The sequence below is a fragment of the Protomyctophum bolini genome (genome assembly GCF_963924005.1).
Source record: "Protomyctophum bolini genome assembly, chromosome: 1".
NCBI classification, from domain to species: Eukaryota; Metazoa; Chordata; class Actinopteri; order Myctophiformes; family Myctophidae; genus Protomyctophum; species Protomyctophum bolini.
Genome location: NC_137862.1, coordinates 15,653,726 through 15,681,392, shown reverse-complemented (window position 1 = coordinate 15,681,392; position 27,667 = coordinate 15,653,726). Strand labels below are relative to the sequence as shown.

General features: G+C 45.7%; 1 protein-coding gene across 9 annotated transcripts in view; it reads right to left on the bottom strand.

Moving 5' to 3' along the window:
* The window catches only part of chd9 (chromodomain helicase DNA binding protein 9), a 137,643-nt gene that overhangs the window by 72,453 nt on the left and 37,523 nt on the right, over positions 1-27,667 (bottom strand). For 8 of the 9 annotated variants that reach the window (XM_080761440.1, XM_080761442.1, XM_080761445.1 and 5 more), the window contains one exon: positions 18,174-18,631. In XM_080761440.1, coding sequence (XP_080617566.1) covers positions 18,174-18,631 — 458 coding nt within the window. Of the gene's footprint in view, positions 1-18,173; positions 18,632-21,671; positions 21,844-27,667 lie in introns of those variants that run through there. The other variant, XM_080761447.1, reaches the window with a different exon arrangement.

The following is a 27,667-nucleotide window of genomic DNA, read 5'->3' as shown; positions in this document are numbered from 1 at the left end:
ATTTCCACTTATCGTCACTGTGGGGTATTTCAACTTTTTATATTTTTCATACAAGGCTCTAGCCATGCTTCACGTACTTATGATACTTTTGTGTGACGCTGTATACTCAAGTAGGGCATTCATTTTGGGTTTCTGCCTGACAGCAACGATATACACGTTATGGAGCTGCATACTAGTAACCTTCGAGTACTAGATAGGAAGAAAAAAAACCTGTAGAAAATAAGACTCTCTCTTCCTCTTCTCGACATAGAAACCGTGGAGCCCGTGCTGTGCTGAATAATTTATAAGTAATAATATAAATATTGTCCTTGTTGTGCAAAATAAATGACCTAGGGAGAGCACGCTGTGTGCTGCGCTGCCTTCACAAGCTCTATTTAAAAAAGGCAAGCGACTGTTTCAGCTCTAATAGTCTTGTTTTCACATAGGAAAATACATACATATACTGGCGCTGCCAAAAGGAGCAATGTCTTTTTGTCCAACATTTGCATAAGTGCCGTGCTGGTGGAACTACACCACCATTTTGTTCTTTGATACAAATTATTGTCGTCTAGTCGTCTACTGAGAAGGTTTTTGTTGCAGTTGTGAATTTCTTTCAATTCAAAGGGATTTTTTGTGTGCAATAAAATCTGCAGTAAGTATTATCGATGCTGTCGGGAGGAAACCACCTAACTCCATTGTTTTGCATAAATCAGTGCTATTGAACACCCGTCTGATTGTTGGTTAAAGAAATGTAGTAAAGGTAGTAAAAAGCGCTTAAGCCTCTTAACTCCCTCAAACTGCCTGCTAAATAAGCAGCTGCCTCCACCACCTCTCCCCCTCTCATGCAAGTAATTGACAATATATAAAGTCACAACACCAACTTTGATGAGGCAGTATTGCTTTGTTTTCAAAATGTGTGCGCGCGTGAGTGTGTGAGTGCGTGAGTGCGTGCGTGCGAAAGGACGAAAAGAGAAAGAAAAGAAAACGGAAACATTAGGCTAAGCATTAGGCTTAGGTATAAGTGTAACCAAATATAGTGGACATGACCAACATTTTTAATGTATGCTCCGAGTCCTAATCTCCTTATCTGAAAAAAGTCAGAACAGCAACAATTCTGAATGTGACGTCCCCCTAACTCAAGGCTCTCTCTACTACAGTACCAATGAATCACCTCCAAGACAGGCCAGATATGAGCTGTTGAATTGACGTGAGTATGTGTACAGTAGACATGGGCCTGCAAGTTACAACAATGTGTGTGTACTGCGTCCAACTATTCATGACAACATGACATGAAAAAGGTAAATCTCACGACACTCCATTAGTCAGGTATGAACCATCTGGTGAATGTTGAAAAGAAGAAAGAAAAAAAAGAGACTGAACGTGTCTCACAAAGTCTAGCAATGTTGTCAGAAAAAAAACATGTTGGCCAATTTAAAATTGCTCCACTGACACTCATTGTATTGAAATGAAACCATGGGCTTCAATAAAGTACATAAGTGTGAGTATACTGTATGTATCTGGCTGCTATGGTGCAACCATGCATCTTTCACTACCGGACTCGTGTGTGTGTGTGTGTGTGTGTGTGTGTGTGTGTGTGTGTGTGTGTGTGTGTGTGTGTGTGTGTGTGTGTGTGTGTGTGTGTGTGTGCGCTCGTGCGTGCGTGTGTGTGTTTCTTGTACAGTATGTAGTGTTAAGCTTACTTTTCTGTCATTTGATGTCGTGTTGTGTCTTGTAATTGACAAATAAATAAATAAAGTACAAGTGCAACAGAACAACACTAACCTAAAAACAACAAAATAGGACACAAATTATAGTTATTTGTTGGTATGGTAACAACAACTGCTACAGAGATGGTAAGTGAACCTGTCGCACTGCCAAATCCCTCGCCAGGCGCGAGCGGAGCACTTCCCGTTAGAAAGCTACAGCACGCAAAACATCTGTCTGTGCTCATTTGATTGTCTCTGCGTTCATACAGTATTACACATGGATGCACATTGCACACACAGCTGCAAAGTGCGTCGTCCAAATGAGAAAACGCGATACTAGCCACTTCTTAAATTACAAACAATAATGTACAAGTGTAGCTTTGAGAGACTGGACATGTGGCAGAGGTGGAGGAAACCCAGCATGCAACACATGCAGGGCCCTGATTCAGAGGTCTCCCATGTGGTCACTAGAGCACTGTATCCCAAACAGCGCAGGTCGTGGGTTCAAATCCACCGGCTTCGTATATACAGCTATCTAGCTATGCATCTTGTGTTGTGTTTATAGCAGACACCTCATTAATATGTCCACTTGCAGTTTGGGCAACTCCAAAGCAAACTCCACATGCCCCAACATTTTATTTACCTGCCATAGTGTAAACCCCTTACCCCTGTGTCGGATCGGTGGTTAGACTGGCATATTCACCGATACCGATATGACCCGATACGACAAATTAGGACCGATACTTTTCCGATAATGATACAGTATCTAACGGGAAGTGCTCTGCTCGCGCCTGGCGAGGGATTTGGCAGTGCGACAGGTTCACTTACCATCTCTGTAGCAATTGTTGTTACCATAACAAAAAATAACTATAATTTGTGTCCTATTTTGTTGCACTTGTACTTTATTTATCTCTAATATTGAGTATTTCATGCCATGCTTTAAAATACATCTGTCGTGTTGGAAAACGCTAAGTGGTCGGTTTATCAATAATTTGATCCACCTAGAAGAATCAGATTCTATGTATGCTATATTCAATTCATATAGGCCTACCTCCCCAAAAATAACCAAAGCAACACCACGGAAATTACTACACAACAAAGAAACTCTAGATTGATCATAATTGACATTTTCTCACATCTAGAACAGTCAGACCTCCTCATGACCGGCAGAATGACAGGATTGCTCACATCATTACAGACCTGGTGTTTTGCCAAATTGCTCACAGATCTCATTTACAAAGAAATAGTAGCGTAGCTTACATTATTATCAACCTCTGGAGGAAAATAAATGCATTTACCCCTCAAAAGCACATATGGAATGGGGTGTGGGCATAGCGTGATCCCACAAAGTGGAAACAGAGATGCAAATTTTGGCCCGGCACCTAGAGTATAATCCACATTTATGGACAGGAAAAGTACTGACGGTATCAGCCCTCTTGCTCACATTGTATGCATTATAGACTTAGGGCTCCATTTTCGTTCAAGCATTCTAAATACACAATTTGGCGATTTAGCAGTGGGGAAGGGGTGTTCCCAGGTATTTTGGTTACCTGTCTAAATCCCTAAAACACCTCCGTTACCCGTTACATTATGCATAGGCGTGGTTTGGGCGACAATAATTAAACCAATCACCGTGCCACATCCATTGCCTTTAAGAGATCCGTTATCCGTTGCCCGTTATGCCCAGTTCTATATTGCTTCATAGCCTTACTGCTTCATAGCCTTACGGTCTATAGCCCATGGAAGAGTGATGCGTTGCTGCCTTGGAGAGTCACTTGTGCTCAGGTCTTAATGGGTTAAGTGGTTAAAGCTAAATTTGATCAGACAATCTGCAGGTGCCATTCTTCACACTCTTACTGGTGCTACTTAACCCCAAAAACCTCCCAAGAGGAACAGAATCAGATTGAAAATAATGGATTTAATTTTAAATGTGCGGGACGGACCTTCAAGCCTTATAGGATCATAGGCTCTGGATTTGTAGTGCCCCCCCCCCCCCCCCAGTGCAGTAAGAAAAGAAAAAAAGAGAGAAAATAGAAAACATAGGACAAGAAAAATAAGTCACAACCTTCAAGCCTTATTCATGGGGGTTCACCGGTGTGTCACACACTGCTTGTCATTACAGTAACAGGCTGAGAAAAAATGTTGCAGGACAAGAACAGAGGAGAAGCCCTCCTGCGTCTCACTGGAGCACCAGCAGGTGAAGTAACTTGCTGAGTGCATGATGAGCAACAGTACTCCAGCACACAATGTGATGCATGGGAAAGGCATCTGGGGAAACGACACTCATCAACAGTAGTTTTTGAGTGAGTGGCACGCGACTGGGCGAGACCTAGCCTGTTGAGTGTCTAAACGCAAGTATTTGGTGGAAATACCGCACTGAGGAAGTTACGTTGAGGCTTTACAGACCTGTTTACATTCTTGACAGTTTCCAATGAAGGTACATTACGATGGAAGTCCTACCCTAGACTAGGCATTTCTCCTCTGAGATGAGAAAAGGCTGGGAATTTGGAATTTTCTTAATTCCTATTCTTTGATGTATACTGGATTTGGCACGCCACTGAAAACCATTGCTGATGCCAAACCTCTTTTTCTCACCGAGTATCAATCCTCTGCCAGTTGCCATATCCACACATTAGTGGAATATGAACTTTTCAGGCAATTGTGGCTTGTCTACTCCAGACCTTCTGAAATGAAATAAGGAAATGAAATATTGCCATTTGTCAGCCTTATATCCTACCTCGAATAGGACTATTTATTAGAAAATGCATTTACAGTTCTGCCATTCCGGCTGATTTAGTATCTTTTAGTTTAACAGTGGCGGACATTTGTAAATGGAAGCATACAGTATCAGACAAACTATATGTACATATACGTACAGTATCATATAGCCTATATCTGTTGCCATGCTATTCAAAAACAAATGAAACAGATGTAATGGGAAGGTAGAACCTCTGGTCTGCACTCTATCCAGTTGAGCTGTATCTTTATTCTCGTGCTTGCTAGGGCAGAATGCTTATTTTTCCAGCCTAGGTGCCCGGACGGTTGAGATAACCGCCCGGGCCCACAGATTAAAAAAAATCACACCCATGTGAAGTGAATGGTGCGGGGGTGGGTAAGTTCCAGACCCACAGGAACGCACCCAGGGTGCCGGCCCGATTCCGGCGAGCCGCACCGTGTCCGGAACGGTTGAGAAATGACAGAATTACCGTGTGGGGGTCCCTCTACTAGTCTACTGTACTGTACCGTCACTGTACTGGTACACCCGAAATCACCATATATACAGTTATTATGTGTGTGTGTGTGTGTGTGTGTTTGTGTGTGTGTGTGTGTTAGGTTGCGCACAGGTGGTGAAAAACAACCATGCTGTTTTCGTGCTCAGACACACCCACCCAGCCAGCCACCCACATAGCTCCGTAAGGGAGTGGTTGCACCACTCAAAAAGAAAAGGTGTGTGAGCGCCTGTGTGTATGTGTGACTGTGTGTGTGTGTGACTGTGTGTGTGTGTGTGTGTGTGTGTGTGTGTGTGTGTGTGTGTGTGTGTGTGTGTGTGTGTGTGTGTGTGTGAAAGAATGAGTAGAGAGAAAGAGAGAGAAAGAGAGAGACAGACAGACAGACAGACAGACAGACAGACAGACATATGTGAGAGAGATACTAAGTGAGAATGAGAAAGATTAAGCATCTCATGCTTGAATGTATGGCATGTGTGTGAAACTGTGTGTGCGTGTGTGCGTGCGTGCATAATGAAGGACAATGCATGCCATGGGGCAGATGTTATGCCTGTGTGATAAAGAGAACGAGGCAGAACAACACACTGTTCACGGGGCTCTCTCTACCATACTGTGCGTATGTACCCTGTCCTCCTCCACCATGCGGAGCACAAGATAACCAGCTACCGATTTAGCTCCTCCCCCTCTGCTGGTGTCCCCGCCCCCTCCCTGATCACATTACACTGACACCGCACACTTAGGGGTTGCCAGGCAACCCTCCCCCCTCCCTGGCCCCCAACCCCGGGAGTGAATCTGGCCGTGTGGGGGCGTCAGAGTCTGTGACGCCACTTCCTGTGAATAATGCCGTCGGGCAGCTGACGCCACAAATGCCTGCCAACTGCCTGCCAGGGAAGGAAGGAGGAAGACGGAAACGTGTCTAGCAGCCATTATGGAGCTGATTCATTCATACACACACACACGCACGCACACGCACGCACACACACTGCATGCGCGCGCGCGCGCATGCAGTGTGTACCTGACAGTCTACTGTAGCCGTTTGTCACGGCGACTTGGTTGGCTATGGAGCTGATTCATTCATACACACACACACACACGCGCACGCAGTGTGTACCTGACAGTCTACTGTAGCCTGTACCTGACAGTCTACTGTAGCCGTGTGTCACGGCGACTTGGTTTGCTGTTATAACGGCACTGACAAAACAACAAGGTTCCGAAGCAGCTTCCTGCAGCTACGGTGCTAATAACAATGATTAATTCCCTCTGCGTCTGCTGTAAAAAAACCAACAACATAAAACTCAAGCCGTGAAAGGGAAGAGTTGTGAGCTGTGAAGTCGGGGGGGGGGGGGGGGAACATCATCACACGGCCGGGTGGCTCTCTGTGTGTGCCTGAGCGTGGTGGTTGTGAGAGTGACAGGCTGCTGCTGCTGCTGTGTGTGTGTGTGTGTGCTGGGATAGATTCCTTGGCGACATGGACTGAAGTTCACTACAGTATGTGCTGCCTGCATGCACAATCACACGCACGCACGCACGCACACAAACACACGTTATCCCTGTAGACAATATTCAATCAAACACACACACACCAACCAAAACACACAGTATCTCCCCCATCATCTCCATACACAACAGATTTTCTGTTCCTTCTACTCATGTTTTCTATTATGTACTGTACTGTACATGGAGGCATGTGCGTGCACACCCATTCACTAGCCCAGCGCCACACCACACACATTAATCAAACACATACTGAACCGTGCATACATACATACATCTCCCATACATTATATCATGCACACACCCACACATACAGTAAGTACTTAATTTACCTCCCATATCCCCACTTGTGCGCATGCACACACGCACGACCATGCCACATCACAGTACTGTTTACAGCCTCTCTCCTGTTCTTATTCCGTTCATCTTTGCACACACAACACAGGGCCCACCCAGGCTTTACAGCACTAACGCACACACACACACACACACACACACACACACACACACACACACACACACACACACACACACACACACACCTTTTTATTGGATGACACACACACACACACACACACACACACACACACACACACACACACACACACACACACACACACACACACACACACACACACACTTACTCAAATGACAGGGAGGATACCAATGCCTTAAATCAAGGGCTGCCTTCGTAACACACCCACAGAATTGGGTCTACAAGCGACATGCTTCTTTGCATTCATTGTGCAACTCAATCCATCTTCATCTTTCTTTATTTAACCAAGAGTTAGTAAGCATGCATATGCCCCTCCCGACTTCACAATAGCAAAACTGGGCATACATACACTGCAATTTTGGAAATCATCTCTGTTGGTTGGAATCCTAATATGTCCAAAATTGTAGTATGATCAAGTAGGGCATTCATTTACGAAAATACAACTATGAGGAAATCATCCACAATGTACAGCCAAAGCTCACAATGAGATTGTCCTGTCCGATCGGCCGGAACCACTATTAGTGCAGGAACAAACCCTCAAAAAGACACTTACCTCTACCCGGGGTAGAACATAGACATAGTTTTTGAGTGGTGCAACCACTCAAAGGAACAGCAATGTCCGTGTTCACCTATGTGTCCGCCTATGTGTTGGTTCACCTATGTGACGTTAATGAGCACCAGTATGAATACCAGTAGGGGCGCTGTTGTGCCAGAAACAGTGCTGCACTGTTGTGTGCTAATGAGAGAGAGAGAGAGAGAGAGAGAGGGGAGTTGCACCACTCAGTTCACACAGGTGTGATTTTTCATATCTTTAGAATGTCCACTTCATGAAATGGATTGTCCCGAGTTTTACTGGTACTACAAAAGTCATGAAATGAATCCATCAAGTGACTCACCACATGGGCAAAAAAACACCTATCCTAAAAGAGTAAATCCTGTGTCATTTTACCTGGTAGCAAGTATGATGTACCTGATTGTTTTTACATCATACTTGCTACTCGTAGATCACAAAGGCTGTGCAGGTAGATCACATGACATGCCCCTACTTGAATTAAGGTGACTTGTTTGATTGACATAAAAAGGGCCTGTATCATTACAAAGTTATACAAGAAAACCTACCAATTCCATTTCTCCTCTCTATTTCCTGTTCCAAGTGTGTCTTATGCAACTATTTCCAGCAAAGAGATAATAATTATTTTGGTCAGTAGATCTTGATGAGCTGGTCATTTTGAAAGTAGCTCTCAAGTCAAAAAAGTGTGGGCACCCCTGGGCTACAGAGGTAGTGTACACCCCAGAACAATCAGAATGCCAATATTTGGTTCTATTGTGAATCAGCAGCCTTTTAAATAAGGCCTTAAATAGGCGGACATAGCAGGGGGGGATTTTACAACACAAGGTCAACTCTAATGGGGAGGCTGAGGGTAAATGTACCTTGTTGGACAGGGGAGTGTGTGCCTTCTCCCAAACAGGGTTCAAACTGGGCAACACTCCAAATACAAAGTCCACTCCTATGATCGCTGCACGGTCGGTGACCTAACACTTTATTATTGTGACACCTTAAGTAATGATAAGCTGATAGTCAGTTCCTACCGAGAGACAGAGACTAGAGCAACAGATCCAACAACTTCCTTGGCTCCTGTACTCTGATGGAGCCAAATAGCCTCACCGCCCCTCCAGCACTGCCCTGCCCTAGTTGGCCCACCGCCTACTGTCAGTGCATGAGTGTGGGCTTGTGTTCTAATGGCCTATGGGATATGACGGTGCTCTGTGGGCCAAGAGGACAATGGTTGGTTGGTTGGTGCACTCAACCATCTCTGAAATGTGCTCGATCGACAACAGGGACTGCACGGGACTCAAGTCATCTTCCTAAAGGTGCTGTTAAGTGTGTCACCTGTACGTGCCTGTGGGCCTCTGTGTCTGTCCGTGTGTTATCTTTGGCGTGGTCGTGTGCGTTTGTTTCCGTGCGTCTCGCATCCTGTAGGGCTTATTGTAACAATGATGCCGTCAAGTGTGTATGTGTGTGTGTGTGTGTGTGTGTGTGTGTGTGTGTGTGTGTGTACATGAGCGAGTGTGCGTGTATGCGTGCACCTCACATCCTGAAAGTGGTGCTAGTTCTTGTGAGGAAATCCCCTGCCTTTATGAATGAAGGGCTGTAATGTCTGTCAACACACCAGTGACAGCAGCAGTAGTACAGTACTGTAGCAGCCCCACCATGCTCCCTGCTCAAGACAAACAGCAGCACAGTACACAGACCCACACTGGGGATTTCTGCTATGCTCTGCATGTGGTTATTTTAAGAGGGGGAATAAGCGCGCACACACACACACCCCCACACCCACACCCACACACACGCAGGGCAGGCCAATGTCTTGGCATAATTTAGGCTCACAGCCATTATTGCATAGATCACACACGCAAGGAAACTTGTGTGAGTGCATACACACAAGCGAAAGAATTAGCTGTGGAGAAGGGGGGAAAAAGCCAATTTAAAAGCAGCTTTAGCTTTTTCGTAATGAGAATGAGGGGAAAAAACTAAAACTAAACAGATTAAATAGGAGAACAGCTGGCTAGCATGGAGATATGAAAGTCTATACGCCACCACGGCATATAGGCTAGACCTAAACCCCCATTTTCCGTCATGTAATTGATCTCACGAGCACCATTTTGTTACATTTTTTTCCCTTCTCCCTTACTGACTCACTGTACTGCGGGGCTGCTTTGTAGGATCAGCACATTCAAAAACACGCCGGCACCCAGGAAACACTGGCTCGCACAGCCCCCGAGCATTGTGGGAAGGACCGAAATTCATGGTTTAAGATGGCATGAAAATGAGAAGAGAAAAAAATGCGGAGAGGGAAGAAGGAAGGGAGCAGGCGGGGGGGAGGGAGGAAGGAAGGGAAGAAGAGAACGGAGAAGAGTGGAGGGAAGGAAAGGAGAATGGAGAGAGAGAGAGAGAGAGAGAGAGGAGGGGAGTAGAGGGAGGAAGCAGGGGAGCTGCACAATGCTTTTATCTGCTGATTACGTTGGGTTATATTTCAGCAGGTAGGCTGGCTATAAAAGCATATTGCTTTGTGCAGAGAGCTGTGTGTGATCGAGCCTCACAGTAAAAATCCTCTGTGTTCTGTTCAGTTAACTCTTTTGGATCTATTATTACACTCACATACAGTGATATGTGAACAGTGAGGCTCACAGGGTTACATGACGAGTACAGAGGATTTGACTGTGCAGCACTGTACAAGTGCTGAACGACTTTGCCATGCACACTGAGGTGGTATCTCAAAAACACAAAGAAAATGTTTTTCCGTTTTACTTTGCATCGTCAAATCAAGCACAAATTGCTGAATGAAATATAATTTTATCATACAGTATTTATACATCATCTGACTTCCTTAGTGGAGCTCAAAAGATTACAGATGATCAACGATAAAAAAGTAAATCCAGCATTTGTTTTAATTTAAAATGATTTCTACAAATCATCACAATCTACGAGGATACAGTCTACCATTTCATTTTAAATGGGCCAGTGCCATGAAGAATTTGAAGATACATCTGACATTTGTAGTTGATACAATGCTACAAATTAGTTGAGCTGGCTTCAACTTCAGATATACAGCTCGAAAGCGACAGATATGCTGTGTATCTTTGTGCAGGTATCTTTTTTCTTTTTTTAATCTGCCAGTGTGAAAGTAGCTAGCAAAACATTCACAGTTAAACTCTAGTAGATAGTGGGAACTGGGAAGCCTCCTATACTACAGTTCTGGAGCTGCCGTGTTTGTGTTCTTCCCCATTTTGGATACAGTATACAGTATTTATACTTCTGTGCTATAACCATATAGCACAGAAGTATAAATACTGTATACTGTGTTGTGTTGTTTTTTGTTGGTATTCCTTGAGCCGACTGTCAGGTGCCCGGACCACTACCCCAGCCGTCCGGGCCAGATCTGCAATTTTTGAGGGGTGCTAGCCCCTACAATGTCCAGCTTTGAGGGTTTGTGAAAACACAAACATCGCTTTGCTACCGTTTCCCATGACTAGTTTTAAGTGTTTGTGTAAACACAAACATTGTGTAAACGCAAACATTGATGACAAAAGTGAGGACGCACATTGTGATTTGTCAGAAATGTGATGATGTATGATGAATGTATGATGACAAGAGCGTCCGCCCTCACTTCACACGGGTGTGATTTTTGAACAGCCAACTGGATAAAGTGGTTAATGCTGCAGAAAAGTCCCCCACGTATATGTTACACTGCAAGTCAAAAGAAGTCCAACTGGATTGGGCTGAAACATGTCCAAATACGGAGCTGAATGACATCACATTCACATATACTGATGCCATATACTTGGCTTGGAAGCCACAGCATTATTAGACTTAAAATAGTTTGGTGTCTATTTTCCACCATGGTATACTCTGAACAGTGTATGACATGGCCCACCCTGTGTGGATCCCAGACAGCCTTGATGATGATAATATTAGCTCACTCTCTGCACACGTATTGGTCATATGAACAGCAGCAAACATACACCCCTTATCCTCTCTCCCTCTCACACCTTAAACTTGAGTAGGGGGCAGAGCGCGCGCACACATGAGAGCCAGGAGGAATAATGACTGTGGTGGAAGGTTAGCGCCTCTGCAGCGGCGGCTATACGCATTAATATTTCATGGCGTAAAAGCCTGGGCGGCACGCACACTCTCAGAACGTACACACAGGTCTCTCTCCTCCAGCCTGAAATCCTCTCCCCATGAGTAACATGAACCTGTGGGTGCCTCAGTCGGTCCATGGTGGCACGCAACAACGCACGAGCCGTCACTGATCACACACTGATCAAGATGTGTGTATGAAAACAAGCCAGACAAGGGTCATCTCCCAGGGTGCAAGTCTGCAAGAGACACGGCTGTCTGCAAAACGCATCTAATATTCTATGCCATTGGTTCTCAAAATGGGGTCCGGGAACCCCCAGGGGTCCTTGGGACACCAGCAATATTAGTTAATACTAGTCCATACCCGTTGGGGCATATTAGTTAATACTAGTCCATACCCGTTGGGGCATATTAGTTAATACTAGTCCATACCCGTTGGGGCATATTAGTTAATACTAGTCCATACCCGTTGGGGCATATTAGTTAATACTAGTCCATACCCGTTGGGGCATATTAGTTAATACTAGTCCATACCCGTTGGGGCATATGAACAGTAACAGTGTGTACAGAGTGCGGGTGATGCACTGAGCACAGTATATCAGGGGTTGGAGGAATGGAGATATTAAATTCAAGGATTTTGTTCCCAACATGAGGCACAACGTTCACATCATGGCAGTATATTGCAATATTATTTTTTCCAAGTGCTAAAAAAAGAACAAATTATGCCTATACTGCATGCTAATTTGTGCGCAGATATATGTCAATGATGTTGTCATTATATTATCATTGAGCCCCTAACTCTACAGTAAATGAGATATTTGGCGTACTTGTAATCACTTCACATGGTCCTTTCTACGTTCTCACAATATGGATAGCAAAACAAAGATTAATAAATATAATAACTGTTGAGTAATATATAACGCAGATTTATAAAATAAATAGAGCCCTATGGGCTGTTTTCCTCTCTTATCCTTAAACTACTCTACCTTTTTTTACTATTTGGAACAGTTAAAATAGCCAATCTACAAGCTGTCGATGTAGATCGTTTTTCAAAATAGTGAACAAATTTGACAGGTTACTATGACCCCAAAAATGTTTAATCCATTCCAGGCAACCGAAAGAACAGTTTGTTCTTAGTTTTAATTACATTGGAGTTATGGCAATAATTTTTCACTCTTGTGACCTTTGACCTTGACCAAATATCCCCTATTTTTAATCGGGTAACCACAGGACTGTTGCTTTTCCTGAAAGTTCCATGTCATTCTGTGCAGCCGTTTGCCTATAAACTAGCACTTTGGAAACGTTGAGTTGTAAAATGTGCTATATAAATAAAGTGGATTGGATTGGATTCCATCTAGTTTAGGAAATGTCACATTACACATTACCTTTGCTGCTGTACTAAATTAAGCCACAACTATGCGGAATGAGACTGAGTTTGCCTGTCTGTGGCGCTCTGAGGTGAGGTGATGATGACTGACCTCATTTACTGTTCTACGTACAGTACCTGTTCACTGACTGAAAGCATTTGCGGCCCACCCATCTGACCACTTAACGTGGCACGTGCATTTTCAGAGCATGTTCACAGTATATGGTCAGTGTGTATGTAGTGTACTTTACGTTCATATGTATCGGTATCACAAAGAAAACATATATATATATTTTAGGCTTTAAAGAAAGACATTATGTTTTGCATTATATTTTTAGTCCTGTCATATTATGGTTAAAGATCAGATGCTGTAGTATTCTGAGCCGCATCACTATTTGCTATTTGTACACAACAACCTTCACGTAAGTGAAATAGGCTATTGTTATTGAAACGGTGAAACAGACCACAGCTATCATTATATCTACACAGGTCTTAACGTGCTTAAATAACAACATCACAATAACTAGAACATCGGGGGAGAACAAACTAAACAAAAGAAAACTAAATAAAAAAAAAGGGGTAAGCCTTTACAGTACAGTTTTCTGTGCAGTTCTAGCAGTCCATTGGCTGAGTTAGTTGGATGTTTCAAAATGGTTGGAATGCATGACGTAATGAGGCTTATGAAAAGGGCCATTGAAACAATAGTAGGCCAGATAGGCCAGGCTACACTGGCTGCTGCTTAGCCTGCTTTCACTCTCTTCCCTCATGTGAGCCAACGTTTGTTAGAAGCCATACAAAGTAGGTTAGACAGCTCAGAATGTAAATAGTGACACAAGAATTTCGTAATGCAATTAATCGGTTCCTCATCTGTATCACAGGATATAGCCTATTTAGTATAGCAGAAATTCATCCAGGCCTGGATTGTTCTCGGCATTATGTGCTTTTTGTTCACCCAGCTTCCCATTGACAGACACGATCTCCCCTGGGAACTTTCCAATACAACCACATTATTCTACCGTACGTTAGCCACTGAGCAGCTCCCCTGCAGCTACTGGGAGGGTTACGTTCTTTTTTTTAATGTATTCTTTATCCCACGATCTTGTAACCCATTTTTCACCCCTGTGTCAATTATCTAATGTGATCCTGAGCTCTACACACCCTCCGCCAACCTATATATGGGGGACATGGGGAGTCGAGAGCAATGGACTTGAACTCATGCTTCCTTCATGCCTGAGTGTCCAAGTTGCTCCTTTACACCTGACAGGGGGGAGTTTCCCCAGCCGGACGTAGCGCGTGGAAGGAACACGTTATTCCAACCAGTTCCTTTCCCCTCCATCAGGCGCCTCGGCTGGCCAGGGGGAGGCAGTTTAGAGACCAGGATTACTGCATGTTTTTTGTGAGGGTACCTACCCTAGGGGAGAACATGCAAACTCCAACCCCACGCCAACCCCACCTTGGGTATGGGCACTGATGGAGGAGGAAACACGCCGCCAGCGCCCCCCAGCGGGAATCGAACCCAGGACCTTCTAGCTGTGAGGCGACAGCACTACCAACTGTGCAACCGTGCCCCTTGGGTTACGTTCTTACCCAACAACATCTCAAAGGTTTTTGTTCAAGCAAGGGAAGGTAGTTTAGTTTCTCAATCTGTACAACCTCCGTTTTCCCATGACCAGCCCTGGGATTCCACCTTCCAGTCAAAAGCCCAGTTCTACTCTCAACAGTGTTGATTTCGTTGACTAAAACTAAGACGAAAAATGTTCGTCGACTACCTTTTTCCACTGACGAAAACTAAATGGAAACTAAATGAAAACTAAGCTATGATGACTAAAACTAAGACTAAATATACTGACAATTTCGTCAACAAATAAAAACTAGACTAAAATGTTAGGAAGGGACTAGTGGACAAGAGATCCAGTATAAGTCACAATTAGTTGCATGCTGAGAATAGCAGATCTACAAGCCCACAATGCGTCGCTCTGCGACGTGTTGTGGGCTTGTAGATCAGCTATTTTCAGCAAGTGTAAAAACAGTCATTACGACGGCATCAAGGACCGCCAAGATACTGTACATTGTAGTCAACTAAATCAACTGTAGATTTAGTCGACAAAAATCTTATAATTTATTTAGTCTAAAACTAGACTAACTCTAAAACATTCCAAGTGACTTAAATGAAAACTATACAAGAGACTATGACTAAAACTAAAATCCAACTTTGCTGCCAAAAACAACACTGACTCTCTCTAAATCCTGGTGACAACAAAACGTAGCAACATTTGGGGCACCCGCTGGTCTAGCATGTCCTGTCCATCTGCACTTCAACCATCACTAAAGGCAGAAAAGGCTAAATCATTTTATTTTAGCAAAATGTGTAATGCAGCGTGGAAGGAAATTGATCTCTGTATTGATTACAATAAGTCAGTGTAATGCTGATCAAACATCAGTTTGGTCCAACAGACCAGAATTAGTGGGATGATCAACAGTCCTGCGAGGAGCTAATTATAATATGAGCAACAATGTCAAGAAAATCTATTATTTAAGTCCTTCCAGCTGCCCTAATTATACTAGCAAATAAAGCTAATTCTATATCAAATGTTATAGATGAGACCTGAAATGGAGTAGAGATATACTGTAGTGTATTGCAATGTAAAATGCTGGATGTAAGATGTATTTTGTTGTTAGATGTTACTAACTGCAACAGACTAGAGTAATATAGTAAGAGAGTGTCGAGACTAGCGTTGGCTCCCATTGTAACAATGGGATGCGGAAGTGCTCATTCTATCTCAATGGGATAGTTCCAGCCATAGGAGCAATGTTTGGAACTATAGCCCATAGGCACCCGCTTTGCGGCGAGACCAAAGCGTGTCTCCTACTCTACACTCTGGTCATTACTAGACAACATCTTGGCAAATGGCGGAAAAGAGAAGACAATTTGTGTTTCTGAGCAAGGTGGTCATAAATCGAAAAGTCACCGGTTCTTCTCAGTTCGTCTGCGCTCATCATAACCATTTGAGCAGTAATCAGTTGGATGAAACTGAAAACTGAATTCCCCCCGTGGGACTAATAGGAGACCAAATGAAACATTTCCTGTTAGGGGTGGAGCAACAGTGCAGCAGCAGTGATGAAGTCAGCACTCGACACACATGTTTATGTGCTGCAATGGCTACAGCAGGTGCTCCTAAAGTGATTAAAGAAAACTGCCAGAGTTGTCATGTGTAATTTTTCTACTCAGTCTATGTCTCATAGGAGGGCTGTGGGCAGTTCAGAAACTCGTCCACCAGTGACATCATCGATGGGCAATCCAAGCTAATAGAAACTGTAGGCTTTCTATTCCTGAAAAGTTGCAATGCGAAAATGGAAGCCGATTCATTCTCACGATAATAAAGATTTAAATATTTTTGAACAAATATCTTTTAGGCCCGAAAATGTCTTCTAAATGCTGACAGTTTTGAAAGAATATATAGATCTACAAGCTCGTAGCGGTGCACTCGGTGGCGCGCTCTGAGCTTGTAGATCTGCTATTTTTCCAATAGCTAAAGTATAGCATAATGCTTAAAACACCAACAGGGGTTCCCGTCCAGAATGGATTAAAATAAATCTACCCAACGTTGATGTCACTGGTGGACGACGGGTTTCTGAACAGCCCACAGACATGAAGAGTAGAAAATAATTGTGGTATTTTATCATGAACATTAGTGAGGACCAATTATATGAAGATACTGTAGGTTGAAAAGTGGTGAAGTGGTCCTTTAACCCATTCTGACCGGGCACCCATTTTGGTGTCGGCATCATGTTATGCTTTAGCTATTGAAAAATAGCAGATCTACAAGCTCATATCGCGCCACCGAGTGGCGCGATACGAGCTTGTAGGTCTGCTATTTTTGAAAAATCGAAGAGCGACTGACATTTTTCAGAATCTGATCTCAGGTCAGAATGGGTTAATCAGACCAGTGTGTGTCCCGTGGAAACCTCGTATGAATCTGATCTCAGGTCAGAATGGGTTAACCATATGAACCCCCTAGCGGTCCCTATTATGGGCATGTCATCATGATAGGCAAACATTTGATTTAAATAGCAAACCTTCCGGGCAGAAATAGCAGCTATACAAGCTATATGTAGAATGATACTGTAGATCCAGCTGTAGATGTGCTATCTTTGGTGTAGCGTTTTAATGTGGAGGGGGGAAAGGAAGGGACCAAGAACGCGTGATCCCGGTCAAAGAGAAGCATATAGGGTTCAATTGGTTATAGCAGGGATTGTGATGCTGTCTTGATGATGATGTTTCGTCAATAGAGGTGTCATTGGTGTGACGCATGTCACCTCTGCCCTCACAGCTCTCCAGCACCACCCGTAGATTTCACATCATCACGTGCACACACACATTCAAGCCAAAAACCATTACGTGCTAGAATTATTTCCCCTATACCACTGGGTTCATAATACAGTAATTAATCAGTAAAATAAACCGCCAGCCAGGCGACATTGCCGCCGAACATTGTCGAGTTCTCCCCGGACAGAGCTCGTTGAATAACCTCACGGATTCATGGCTGGGAATTCAGCTGCGTCAAGGCTTGCTGACATTATCCAAACATTGCTCTCCGCCTTCAGCCGTCAGCCCCTCGCCCCCACCCATCCTCTCAGTCCTCAGGTCTGTATCAGCTGATATTTTATTAGCTCGTACTGGGTGTGGTTTGCAGTACAGCACAGCGCTAACCAGGGGGATGGGAAGCAGATTATCTATACATCAGTGAGTGTTACATGCCTCAACCCTGCAGGCTACCAGTCTGCATCAACCAATAGCTAGCTAAATGCAGCCTTTGTTTTGCCCCTCCCCTGGGTTTATTGTTATAGCATGCTGTAAATTAAATTGAACTTTGAGCTGCCATCTTGGCAACTGCCAGTTGTCGGTGCAACAATAAGTAGGATAACTGCTGTCTATCCGAGAAGAGAAAAAAACAACAACAAGAGGCCAGAGCTCTGACCTAATCCACTACTGCTTTATAATTACAAAATGCAAAGGACACAGAAAATGTAGGGACAGAATGTACAGGCTATTTCTGCTGGTCATATAGCTTAATAGGGAGTGCACAGCATTAACAGCAAGAAAACATCCAACCAATGGCTGATTCATACTTAATTGTGCACAGGTGTCGCACACCAAAAATAGCCCATAATGCATTTCAGCGTGTGCCAAACAAAAAGTCGAGACTGCCGGTCAAAACAGCTTACAGGATAACTAGCAAGCTCTGAGAGCAACTATACATACCCGATCTTGGCCTTCTGCTTGGGCTTGGAGGAAGCCACGATGCGGGCCTTCTTGCAGGCCTTCAGCTTCAGCTTGGGCCGGCCCTTGCCGCTGTTCTCCCTGTGCGCTCGCTCGCGGCGCGTCTTGTGCTGGGAGGACGAGGAGCTGGGGAAGCTCTCGGGGCTCATGACCCGCGGGATGTTCTTCTCGCCACGCTGCCGCGCCTTGGCGATGGCCTCCGAGATGATGCGGTTGGCCTTCTCCTGCTTGTCCTCTGGCATGGCCTCCATCTGCTGCTGCTGCTGCAGCGCGTGGGGCGGCCGCCGGGGCGAACGCTTCTCAGACAGCGAGCTGTAGGAGGAGGAGGACGAAGAGGACGAGGAGGAGGAGGAGGACGACGACGACGACGACGTGCTGCTCTTCATTGGCGTGCTGAGCACCGGAGCCTGGCTCCCGGGACCATTAGCGTTCTTCCGAGGCTGAGAGGGAGAGAAGAAGAAGAAGAAATGAGTTTGAATATGTGCATTCTATAATTAGTTTCTTAATTGTGCTTTGCAGCGGGGCCCCCTACCCCCACTGCAAATTAAGCGCTAAATAAAGATGAGAATGATTCATATCACGGCAACTTTGATGGACTCTACAGTTTAAATTGAAGGAGATGATATATGTTTGTAGTCTACTTGCTACACGCGCGCACACACACACGCACAGCTGAACGACGCTCAAGTGTACACGTCCCTGTTTAGGTGAAGTCGACCTAGCTCAGTGCAGTGGTGGCGTGGTTGGTTGAAACTGTGATTTTCTCACATAAGAGAAAAATAAGCCATACAGTTTACTTTCTTCCCTGAGGCCTGAACTGAAACCTATTAGAACGTGCGCACACACACACACACACGCGCGCACACACACGCGCACACGCACACAGTTAATCAAGCAGTTGCCATGTGGCATCCACTGGCTGCATTCAGCCTCCATGCACATTTCCTCACAGACACTTTGAGCTTGGCCTGGCCCTAAATCACTTTCCACAGGGAGCCATGATTTTTCTTTTCTTTAACAAATATAAATAATAAAGCCAAACACTTTCCACTGTGCAGCTCCCAAAACCCCTGTGCTCATCATATACTGTACACATGTTTCGTAATGCACGGCCTTGCGGTGACATGGGAAGAGAACGCTATAAAAAGGAACAAATGAGGTGACTCTGCTGTTCTGAGCTCAGCAAAGGGCTATTTCTTAGCCACGTAGCTACAGGCTAATCGACGAGTTACACAAGCAAAACCTTCTGTAGTTCCCTTGAAAAACAAGAAGCAGAACCAAAACAATGGAGGAAAAAAAGCACACAGTGTTACTAACACCTCCTAGAGGAGAACTCACAACAAACAGCATTCAGCTCTGTGTTTCATGTCACCTTTTTACCCTCTCTCTCCAACAAGAGATCTAGAAATGCTCTACAAAACCAACAACATACAGTACAGCCAGTGTCCCCTGCCAATGCCATACACAGGTATACACACGTGAGCGCATAGACACGCACGCACGCACGCACACGCACGCACACACACAGGGGTTGGGCTCTCCCTCTCCATTCGCTGACCCCCTGTCAAATTCCAGCACAGTCACTGAGAACAGTGTTTCCTCTAGACAGTTTGTTGCAGTGGGGTTGAAGAAAAGGCCTCCGAAACCAGTATGGAAGAAATCATGTGACACCGTCCCCAAAGCTCTCCGGGGGAAACTACCAAGTCAAATGAAATCCCTTTAGTCGCAGCTATACATTAAGTACGGAGAACACCAGCCGGAGCTGGGCTCACGTCAACATCAACCAGCCAGCCAGCCAGCCCCGACACACATAAATAATCCAAACGTGTTGCCCGCTACGTGATAATATGTGAATAATACATGGCGGGACTGCGGCGGTTATTCCTTAAGTTGCCTTGTGGTGGGCCAGGAGCCCAGGGAGAAGAGAGAGCCCATACACTAGAGGCTAACCTATAATCTAAAAATAAATCTCACCTGTGTGAAGTGAGGGGCGCTCTTATCATCATACATCATCTCATTCTGGCCAATCACAATTTGCGTCCTCACTTTTGTTTCCGTTTAGACAAACACTCAATAATGGCCACCGCCATGCAATGTCAATGGCATTCAATGTTTGTGTTTACACAAACCCTCAAGGCCGGACATAATAGGAAAAAAATCACTCCTATGTGAAGTGAGAGGCGATATATATACACATCTTGTATGAAGAAATTATCAGACAAAACAATCATGGACGAAACAAACATTAAACTCTGTCCATGTCAATGGAGTTTTTACTGTTTGTTTAAGGAAAAACAAACATTAACCCTGTATACAAACAATAGTTTTGTATTGTGTGTGCGCACGCTCAGGCAAGGCTGGCTGATCTTTCCCCCTCTCACGCTGTGAGCTAAATAAAGAGAATTATGTCGAAGCTTGCAACAAATAAAAGTGGCGAGGCGGGGGTGGGGGGGGGGGGGGGACCAGCAATTCATTTTTGAAGGAAGCAGAGAGGGGGGGGGGGGGCTGGGGCACAAGAGCTGCATTATGATTTTCACGTGCGCTGCTGCGGAGGCCATTAAGAAGGAAAATGATTGCTTCACGCTGGAATGTTCTCATTCAAGTTCAAGGTAGAAAAAATAATAAAACAAGGGGGTTGGGTGGGAGGAGAAATAGTGTAGAACATGAGGGAACATGAGGGAAAGAAGTGGTATGGGGGAAGAGGAGGAGGAAAGAAACATTAAAACAAGAATGAAGAAAGACAGACACATACACACAGTTACAGAGAGAGAGAGAGAGAGAGAGAGAGAGAGAGAGAGAGAGAGAGAGAGAGAGAGAGAATAAAATGCACCAAAAGTGAGCACTGCAGCTGTTGTAATACATCTATAAATAACTGAAATTACAGGCTGCCAGCACTGCAGTGATTTCAATCTCTCTAGCTAGCTCCCATGAAAACGATGGGGACCATTACAGCAAAAAGAGAGCTATAGAAAGAGAGAGAGAGAGAGAGAGCGAACTCTGGGCCAGCTGGATCACACACACACACACACACACACACACACACACACACACACAGTCACACACAGTCACACACACACACACACACACACACACACACACACACACACACACACACACACACCTCTAGTGACTCAACACATGGGAGACATACACACACACACACACACACTGTCCACATAAACAGTAGCAGCGGACAGATATACCTGTGTAGCGTGAGAGCGAGCAAGCGAGGGACGATGGATGTGTGTAAAGAACATGAATAGAGCGAGGAGATGGTGGGGGGGGGGGGGGGGGGGGCAGGCAATCTAGAATGCCTACATAAGGCTGTATAGCACAGCTAAAGCAAATGGGAAAAAAATAAAACACACACAGCAATGAGTTCAAGATGGCGGCAGTGCAGCATGAGCCAGTAAGCAGAGGAGGGCTGTTCAGTTCCTGCCGGCCCCTCCCCCCTCCCTCCCTCCCTCCCGGCTCACTTACCCTTCCTCTTGGCCTCTTCACTGTAGACATGTTTTTTTTTTTTTCCTTCACTCTACTCCCCCTCTCTCTCTCTCTCTCTCTCTCCAACAGCCTAACAAAAGCCTTGCCCTTTCGCCGGCTTTTTTTTTTTCCTCCTCTCTCTTCTCTCTGTCAGTCTCCCTCCCTTGCCCGTTCACTCACTCTCCCTCGACGGGGTTTATGTAGTGTGTGTCTCCCTCTTCTTCTTCTTCTCCTTCCGTCAAGCCTGCTGCGTGCCCCCCCCTCCCTCCCTCCCCCTCTCCTACTCCCTCCTCCTCCTCCTCCGGCCGTCTGTCCGTCCGTCGGGTCAGCAGCTCTCCTCGCGGGAGTGGAGGAACAAGGGGAAGCAGAAGTAGTGGCGTGGGTAGTAGTAGTAGTAGAAGAACAACAACACGAAAGGGAGGAAGAAGACGAAGAAGAGGAAAGAGAAGAAGTATGCCTCCTGGGCCGCTTTGGCTTGTCCTCCTCCTCCCCCAGCGGGCTGGGCTCTCAAGAGGAGCGCATGGGAGATCCTTCTCTCGCGGGAGAGCCGCGGTGCTGTGGGTGGCAGTGGAGGAGGTGCGTCGTGGCAGTCCAGGAAGCTCTCATTCTGCCTCCGTTTCTGCCGCGCACTTCTGCCGTCGTTCCGTCTCCCGGCTCACTCACTCACTCACTCACTCGTGCGCGTTATGTGCACGTCTGAGTGTGTGTGTGTGTGTGTGTGTGTGTGTCAGATCTGCCGTCTCCTGCCTCCTCCTTTCTCCTCCCTACTCATTGATTCTCCCTCTCTCTCTCCACCGGCGATTGTGTGTTCTCTCTCTCTCTCTCTCTCTCTCTCTCTCTCTTTCAGTGTCTTCTCAGGCTCTCCGGCTCTCTTCTTTCCGTGTCTTTCCACTCTCCCTCCGTTCCTCTTCTCCTCCTCACCTCCTGGGATAAGGTAGGTTACTCCTTTGTATACAAAAGGCTTTTGTGTTGGCTCTCCCTTTGCTCGGTCGTTGGTTGTTATTTTTCTCCTTTTTCCCCCCTCTCGCTTGTGTTTTTCCCCTATTCCTCCTTTTCCTCTCTCTCTCTCTCTCTCTCTCCCTCTCTTGATCCCCTCCCCTCTCCTCTCCCTGGCTGGATGGGGCGTGTATGGCGAGCGAGAGTCTCCGGCAGGGCAGGCAGCGCGGTGGAAAATGAAAGCACAAAGCAGCAAAATGCATCAGCATGAATATTAGAGATGTCGTTAAAACCCGGACTCGTTTTTCCTCTCTCTCTCTCACTCGCTCGCTCACTCCCTCCCTCTCTCTCGTTGGTTCTTTGTAAGGAAGTAGGCCAGCAGATGGTGCTAGCAGTTATTACATTAACTTTTACAACTTAACCCCAAAAATACTGTATCTATATATACAAGAGCGCAAGAATATTAACACATGGCTTGGGTTTCAGATATAGGCTGATGTCAACGTGCCTGAACAATATTTCTGCTGAATCATCTCTTAAAAAAGGATAGATTGTCACAAATATAATCTATTATGACAGATTTTGCAACTGATTACACAATTCTTTGTGACCTACAAATGCCACAGCACAACAAAATGCCCCTCCCCTCCCTCCCTCCCTCTGGCAATGTCATTCAAGCCAAACACAGTGCGTGCTGCTTCCTGGGCAGTGAGCTCAGACACAATCTGACCACCCACTTTCCTGGAGGATATCACTCTGCAAGTGGAGCTCTGGGGAAGGGCCAGAGGGGATGGGCCAAGTGCTTCCTGCCTCCCCGCCCCAGGTCGGGACAGAGAGAGAGAGACAGCCTATGAGGGGGCTCCTTAGTGCATGATGCAGTGGCCATGTGCACTGGCTGGCACATGGCGCTAAGACATACACAGACGCACATGGCTGGCGTGAGGCCAAACACAGGTCACTGCCAGGTCAGCGCAGGAACCCTTGCATGCATTGGACATGCATGCATTATGTCCAAAAACCAACTGTGGCAAAAATGCACTTGAGTACACACACACACACACACACACACACACACACACACACACACACACACACACCATCGCATGATGAAGGAGATAATATCCTGAGTTATTTACCCCCCCCCAAAAAAAAAAACAACAGTTGATGAAAGGCTAAAGCCATGTGGAATATGCATAACTGTAGGGAAATATCCTAAGCTCAAATACTGTCCAATAGGAGATTTGTGTCCCAAATCAAAGCCACATGAATGGCCTCCCAGACTGGAGAGGAGTGTAAAGCCTGAGTTATACCAAGATAGTTGCACATAGGTGTCACTCACCAAAAATACCAGATATACAAGCTCACAACGCAGCACGACTAGGCCTAGTGGAAATACTGTGGAAATACAAAATACTGTAGCCGATCTACAAGCTCAAAACATGACGCAACATCATTCATAAAATACAGAATAAAGTTATGTTAAGTTATTGTCATATATGCCCTGTGCATATTTTGATTACAAAGCCTAAAAGCCAAATGGAATATTATTTTTTGTTCATAATGTTCGACACAATTAAATTGCACATATGTGACATTTATCGTCAACTAAAATGTCCTAATCGTGACAGCCATAAACGCCACTGGATTTGGAAATCAGTGGGAGAGCGAATGCCCACGAATGGTCTCAAAATCTGAAATGTATCCCATACTGCGGTACTAGACACGACACAGTTTTATGCCCCACTATAACTAACTATAGGCACTTTCGCCCTATAGTTTTACGTGCGACGGAGCGGCGCCCTCTCAAGCAAACTTGAGCTACGAGAGACACCACCAAGTTGTGAAGTTGGCTTGAGACGACTCCGTAGCAACTCGACAGGCAGAGAATAGTAACTCCTCCCTACGATGAACACAGCGGAGTGCTCCCTACCCCACTGACGGCATGTCTCACCCAATCACTTTGGGATTTATATTCAACCCTGTAAAAGTAAAACCCGCTGATTTAGCACCCAACATAGCGGTTCCTATGCAGTAGGCACACAGAAATATGAAGAAATGGTCTCTTCTATCACAACTGTATATTTGTTACCATCTCTCACACAACATAAACTGTTGCATCTCCTACCCCTTCATTAAGGATATGAATAGGACTTTGAGCTACTTCAAGTAACAAACTGTTCTCCCTTCTGGCTCCCAAACTGTGGAATGAACTCCCCATTGCAGTTAGAACTGTGCAGACTCACGTCCAATCTTCCGCCATAGACTGCAAACTCACCTATTCAAACTGCACCTTAGCCATATAGCACTTGCCCTAGCCTCGACGACCTTGCAGGCGTATGCAAAGGCTAAAACATGTCATCTTGATAGCACGTTGTATGAGATATACTTTAAGTTTGATTGTACATATATTATACTGTTAGATGGACGTTAGCTTCTTACTAGTTTACTTTTGATCCTAGATGACTATTTCTATGTATTTGATGTATTATCTTGTGTTGCTCTTGCATCTGCTAAATGCCTAATGTAAACTGTAAATTGTTGGTGGGTGGGTGAGTGAGTGAGTGAGTGCCATATTAAGGCAAGCTTAATATGGAATTAAAGTATTGCAGAGGAAAACATGTGGGCTCGATAACATAAATACATTTGTGTACAACAAACCCATGTGTTTTGCTTATACGGCCATAAATAAATGACTTTAGTGTGTGTGTGTGTGTGTGTGTGTGTGTGTGTGTGTGTGTGTGTGTGTGTGTGTGTGTGTGTGTGTGTGTGTGTGTGAGATAAAGGCTTTGGAGTTTGGACCCAAAAGAAGGAGGGGAGAACCAAACGACAGATGCACTACATTTCTGCTGGGAACCCAACCAACACACCAAATAAAAACCACTATCACTGACAACACCCAAACCAAAGCTAAATTAACTATGTTGCAATTATCAAACTGTGCATGGCATCTGCGCTGAACCTCGATATAAAGCAAAAATAAAGTATTTCCAAAGCAAACTCTTAGTCATTTTAATTTTAGTTTTTAAAGAAGAAAACATCAATGGTGCAGAGAAACACTGATTCAATCCATTATAGTGTCGCAATCCCACCCCTTTCATGACGAGTGCCCAATTTCCAATATTTTTTTCCCAGAGACGTTTCATAAAATATTTATTTAAAGACCAGTAAGCCATCTCGGATGGTGACAATTTTGACAAATCATGACAATAAACAACATTTTTGGGCTGAACAATAAAGTATTGTACCCTGCCCTTTTTGAGTGGTGCAACCACTCAAAAGCTTTGTGTGTCTCTGGCCGGCTGTGTACCTGGGTCCCTGGCTGGCTGTGTACCTGGGTCCCTGGCTGGCTGTGTACCTGGGTCCCTGGCTGGCTGTGTACCTGGGTCCCTGGCTGGCTGTGTACCTGGGTCCCTGGCTGGCTGTGTACCTGGGTCCCTGGCTGGCTGTGTACCTGGGTCCCTGGCTGGCTGTGTACCTGGGTCCCTGGCTGGCTGTGTACCTGGGTCCCTGGCTGGCTGTGTACCTGGGTCCCTGGCTGGCTGTGTCCGAGCACGAAAATAGCGTTTGGTTGGTTTTCATCACCAAGTGTCACTGTTGTGCAGCCTAACAAACACACACATATTAACTGTATATATGATGATTTCACGTGTGACAGTAGCCTACAGTACAGTGACAGTACAGTACTGTACAGTACAGTAGAGGGACCCCCTGGGGACCCCCACACGGTAACTCTGTCATTTCTCAACCGTTTCGGACGTGGGGCGGCTCGCCGGAACCGGGTCGGCACCCTGGGTGCGTTCCTGTGGGAACGCACAGAGTTGCACAACCCACCTCACACGGGTGTGTTTTTTGCCTTCTTTCTAATAATTTGTTAATGAGTTGTCACCATCTGAGTTGGCTTTGTCCGACCGAGGCTTACAGGTCTTCAAATAAATACTTTCTGAAACGTCTATGGGAAAAATGAATGTGAAATTCTCTTCCGGGCCGCTCGTCATATGGGACTGCGACACTCTATATGAGCACAGCAACAGGCAAACGGCTTTTTGATGCATGTAAAAGGTGCTCAGTGACAGGGAGGGAAGAGAAGGAAAAAGACAACACCCGATAAGACTTTTAGCTGCCCACATAGCTCTGATGGAATAAATGTTCACTAATGCTGGAAATAGTGTGCGTGCGTGCGTGCGGAAAAAGGAGAGCAAAGCAAGGGAGGGAAAAGAAGGAATAGTCAACATGCACATGCTTGAGCAGTCACATGGCAAAAGGAGCTACAGCTCCTTGGCAACACAACGGTTAATATGCAAACGAACTTGGCATCTAAGAGGGGGGCGCGGCTTCCCCAAAGACAGGGGAGGGGAGCGGAGCGGAGTGGAAGCGAAGGGAGAGGAGGGGAGCGGAGCGGAGTGGAAGGGAAGGGAGAGGAGGGGAGCGGAGCAGAGTGGAAGCGAAGGGAGAGGAGGGGAGCAGAGCAGAGTGGAAGGGAAGGGAGAGGAGGGGAGCGGAGCAGAGTGGAAGCGAAGGGAGAGGAGAAGAGTGGAAGGGAAGGGAAAGGAGGGGAGGGGAGCAGAGTGGATGCGAAGGGAGAGGAGGGGAGGGGAGCGGAGCAGAGTGGAAGGGAAGGGAGAGGAGGGGAGGGGAGCAGAGTGGAAGCGAAGGGAGAGGAGGGGAGCGGAGCAGAGTGGAAGCGAAGGGAGAGGAGGGGAGCGGAGCAGAGTGGAAGCGAAGGGAGAGGAGGGGAGCGGAGCAGAGTGGAAGGGAAGGGAGAGGAGGGGAGCGGAGCAGAGTGGAAGCGAAGGGAGAGGAGGGGAGCGGAGCAGAGTGGAAGCGAAGGGAGAGGAGGGGAGCGGAGCAGAGTGGAAGCGAAGGGAGAGGAGGCGGGGAGAGAGAGCTGCTGAGAGGAAACCAGTGGGAGGGAAATAAAATGAAAAAGCTGGAATTAAGGGAGGGTTTTGAGTGTGTTTGTGTGTGTGTCCATGCACGGCTTGCACGCGCAGCGCATGTGTGTGCGTGCGTGTGCAGACAAAGGCACAGGTGTCAGTGCAACAGAAGACCATTATTACCTC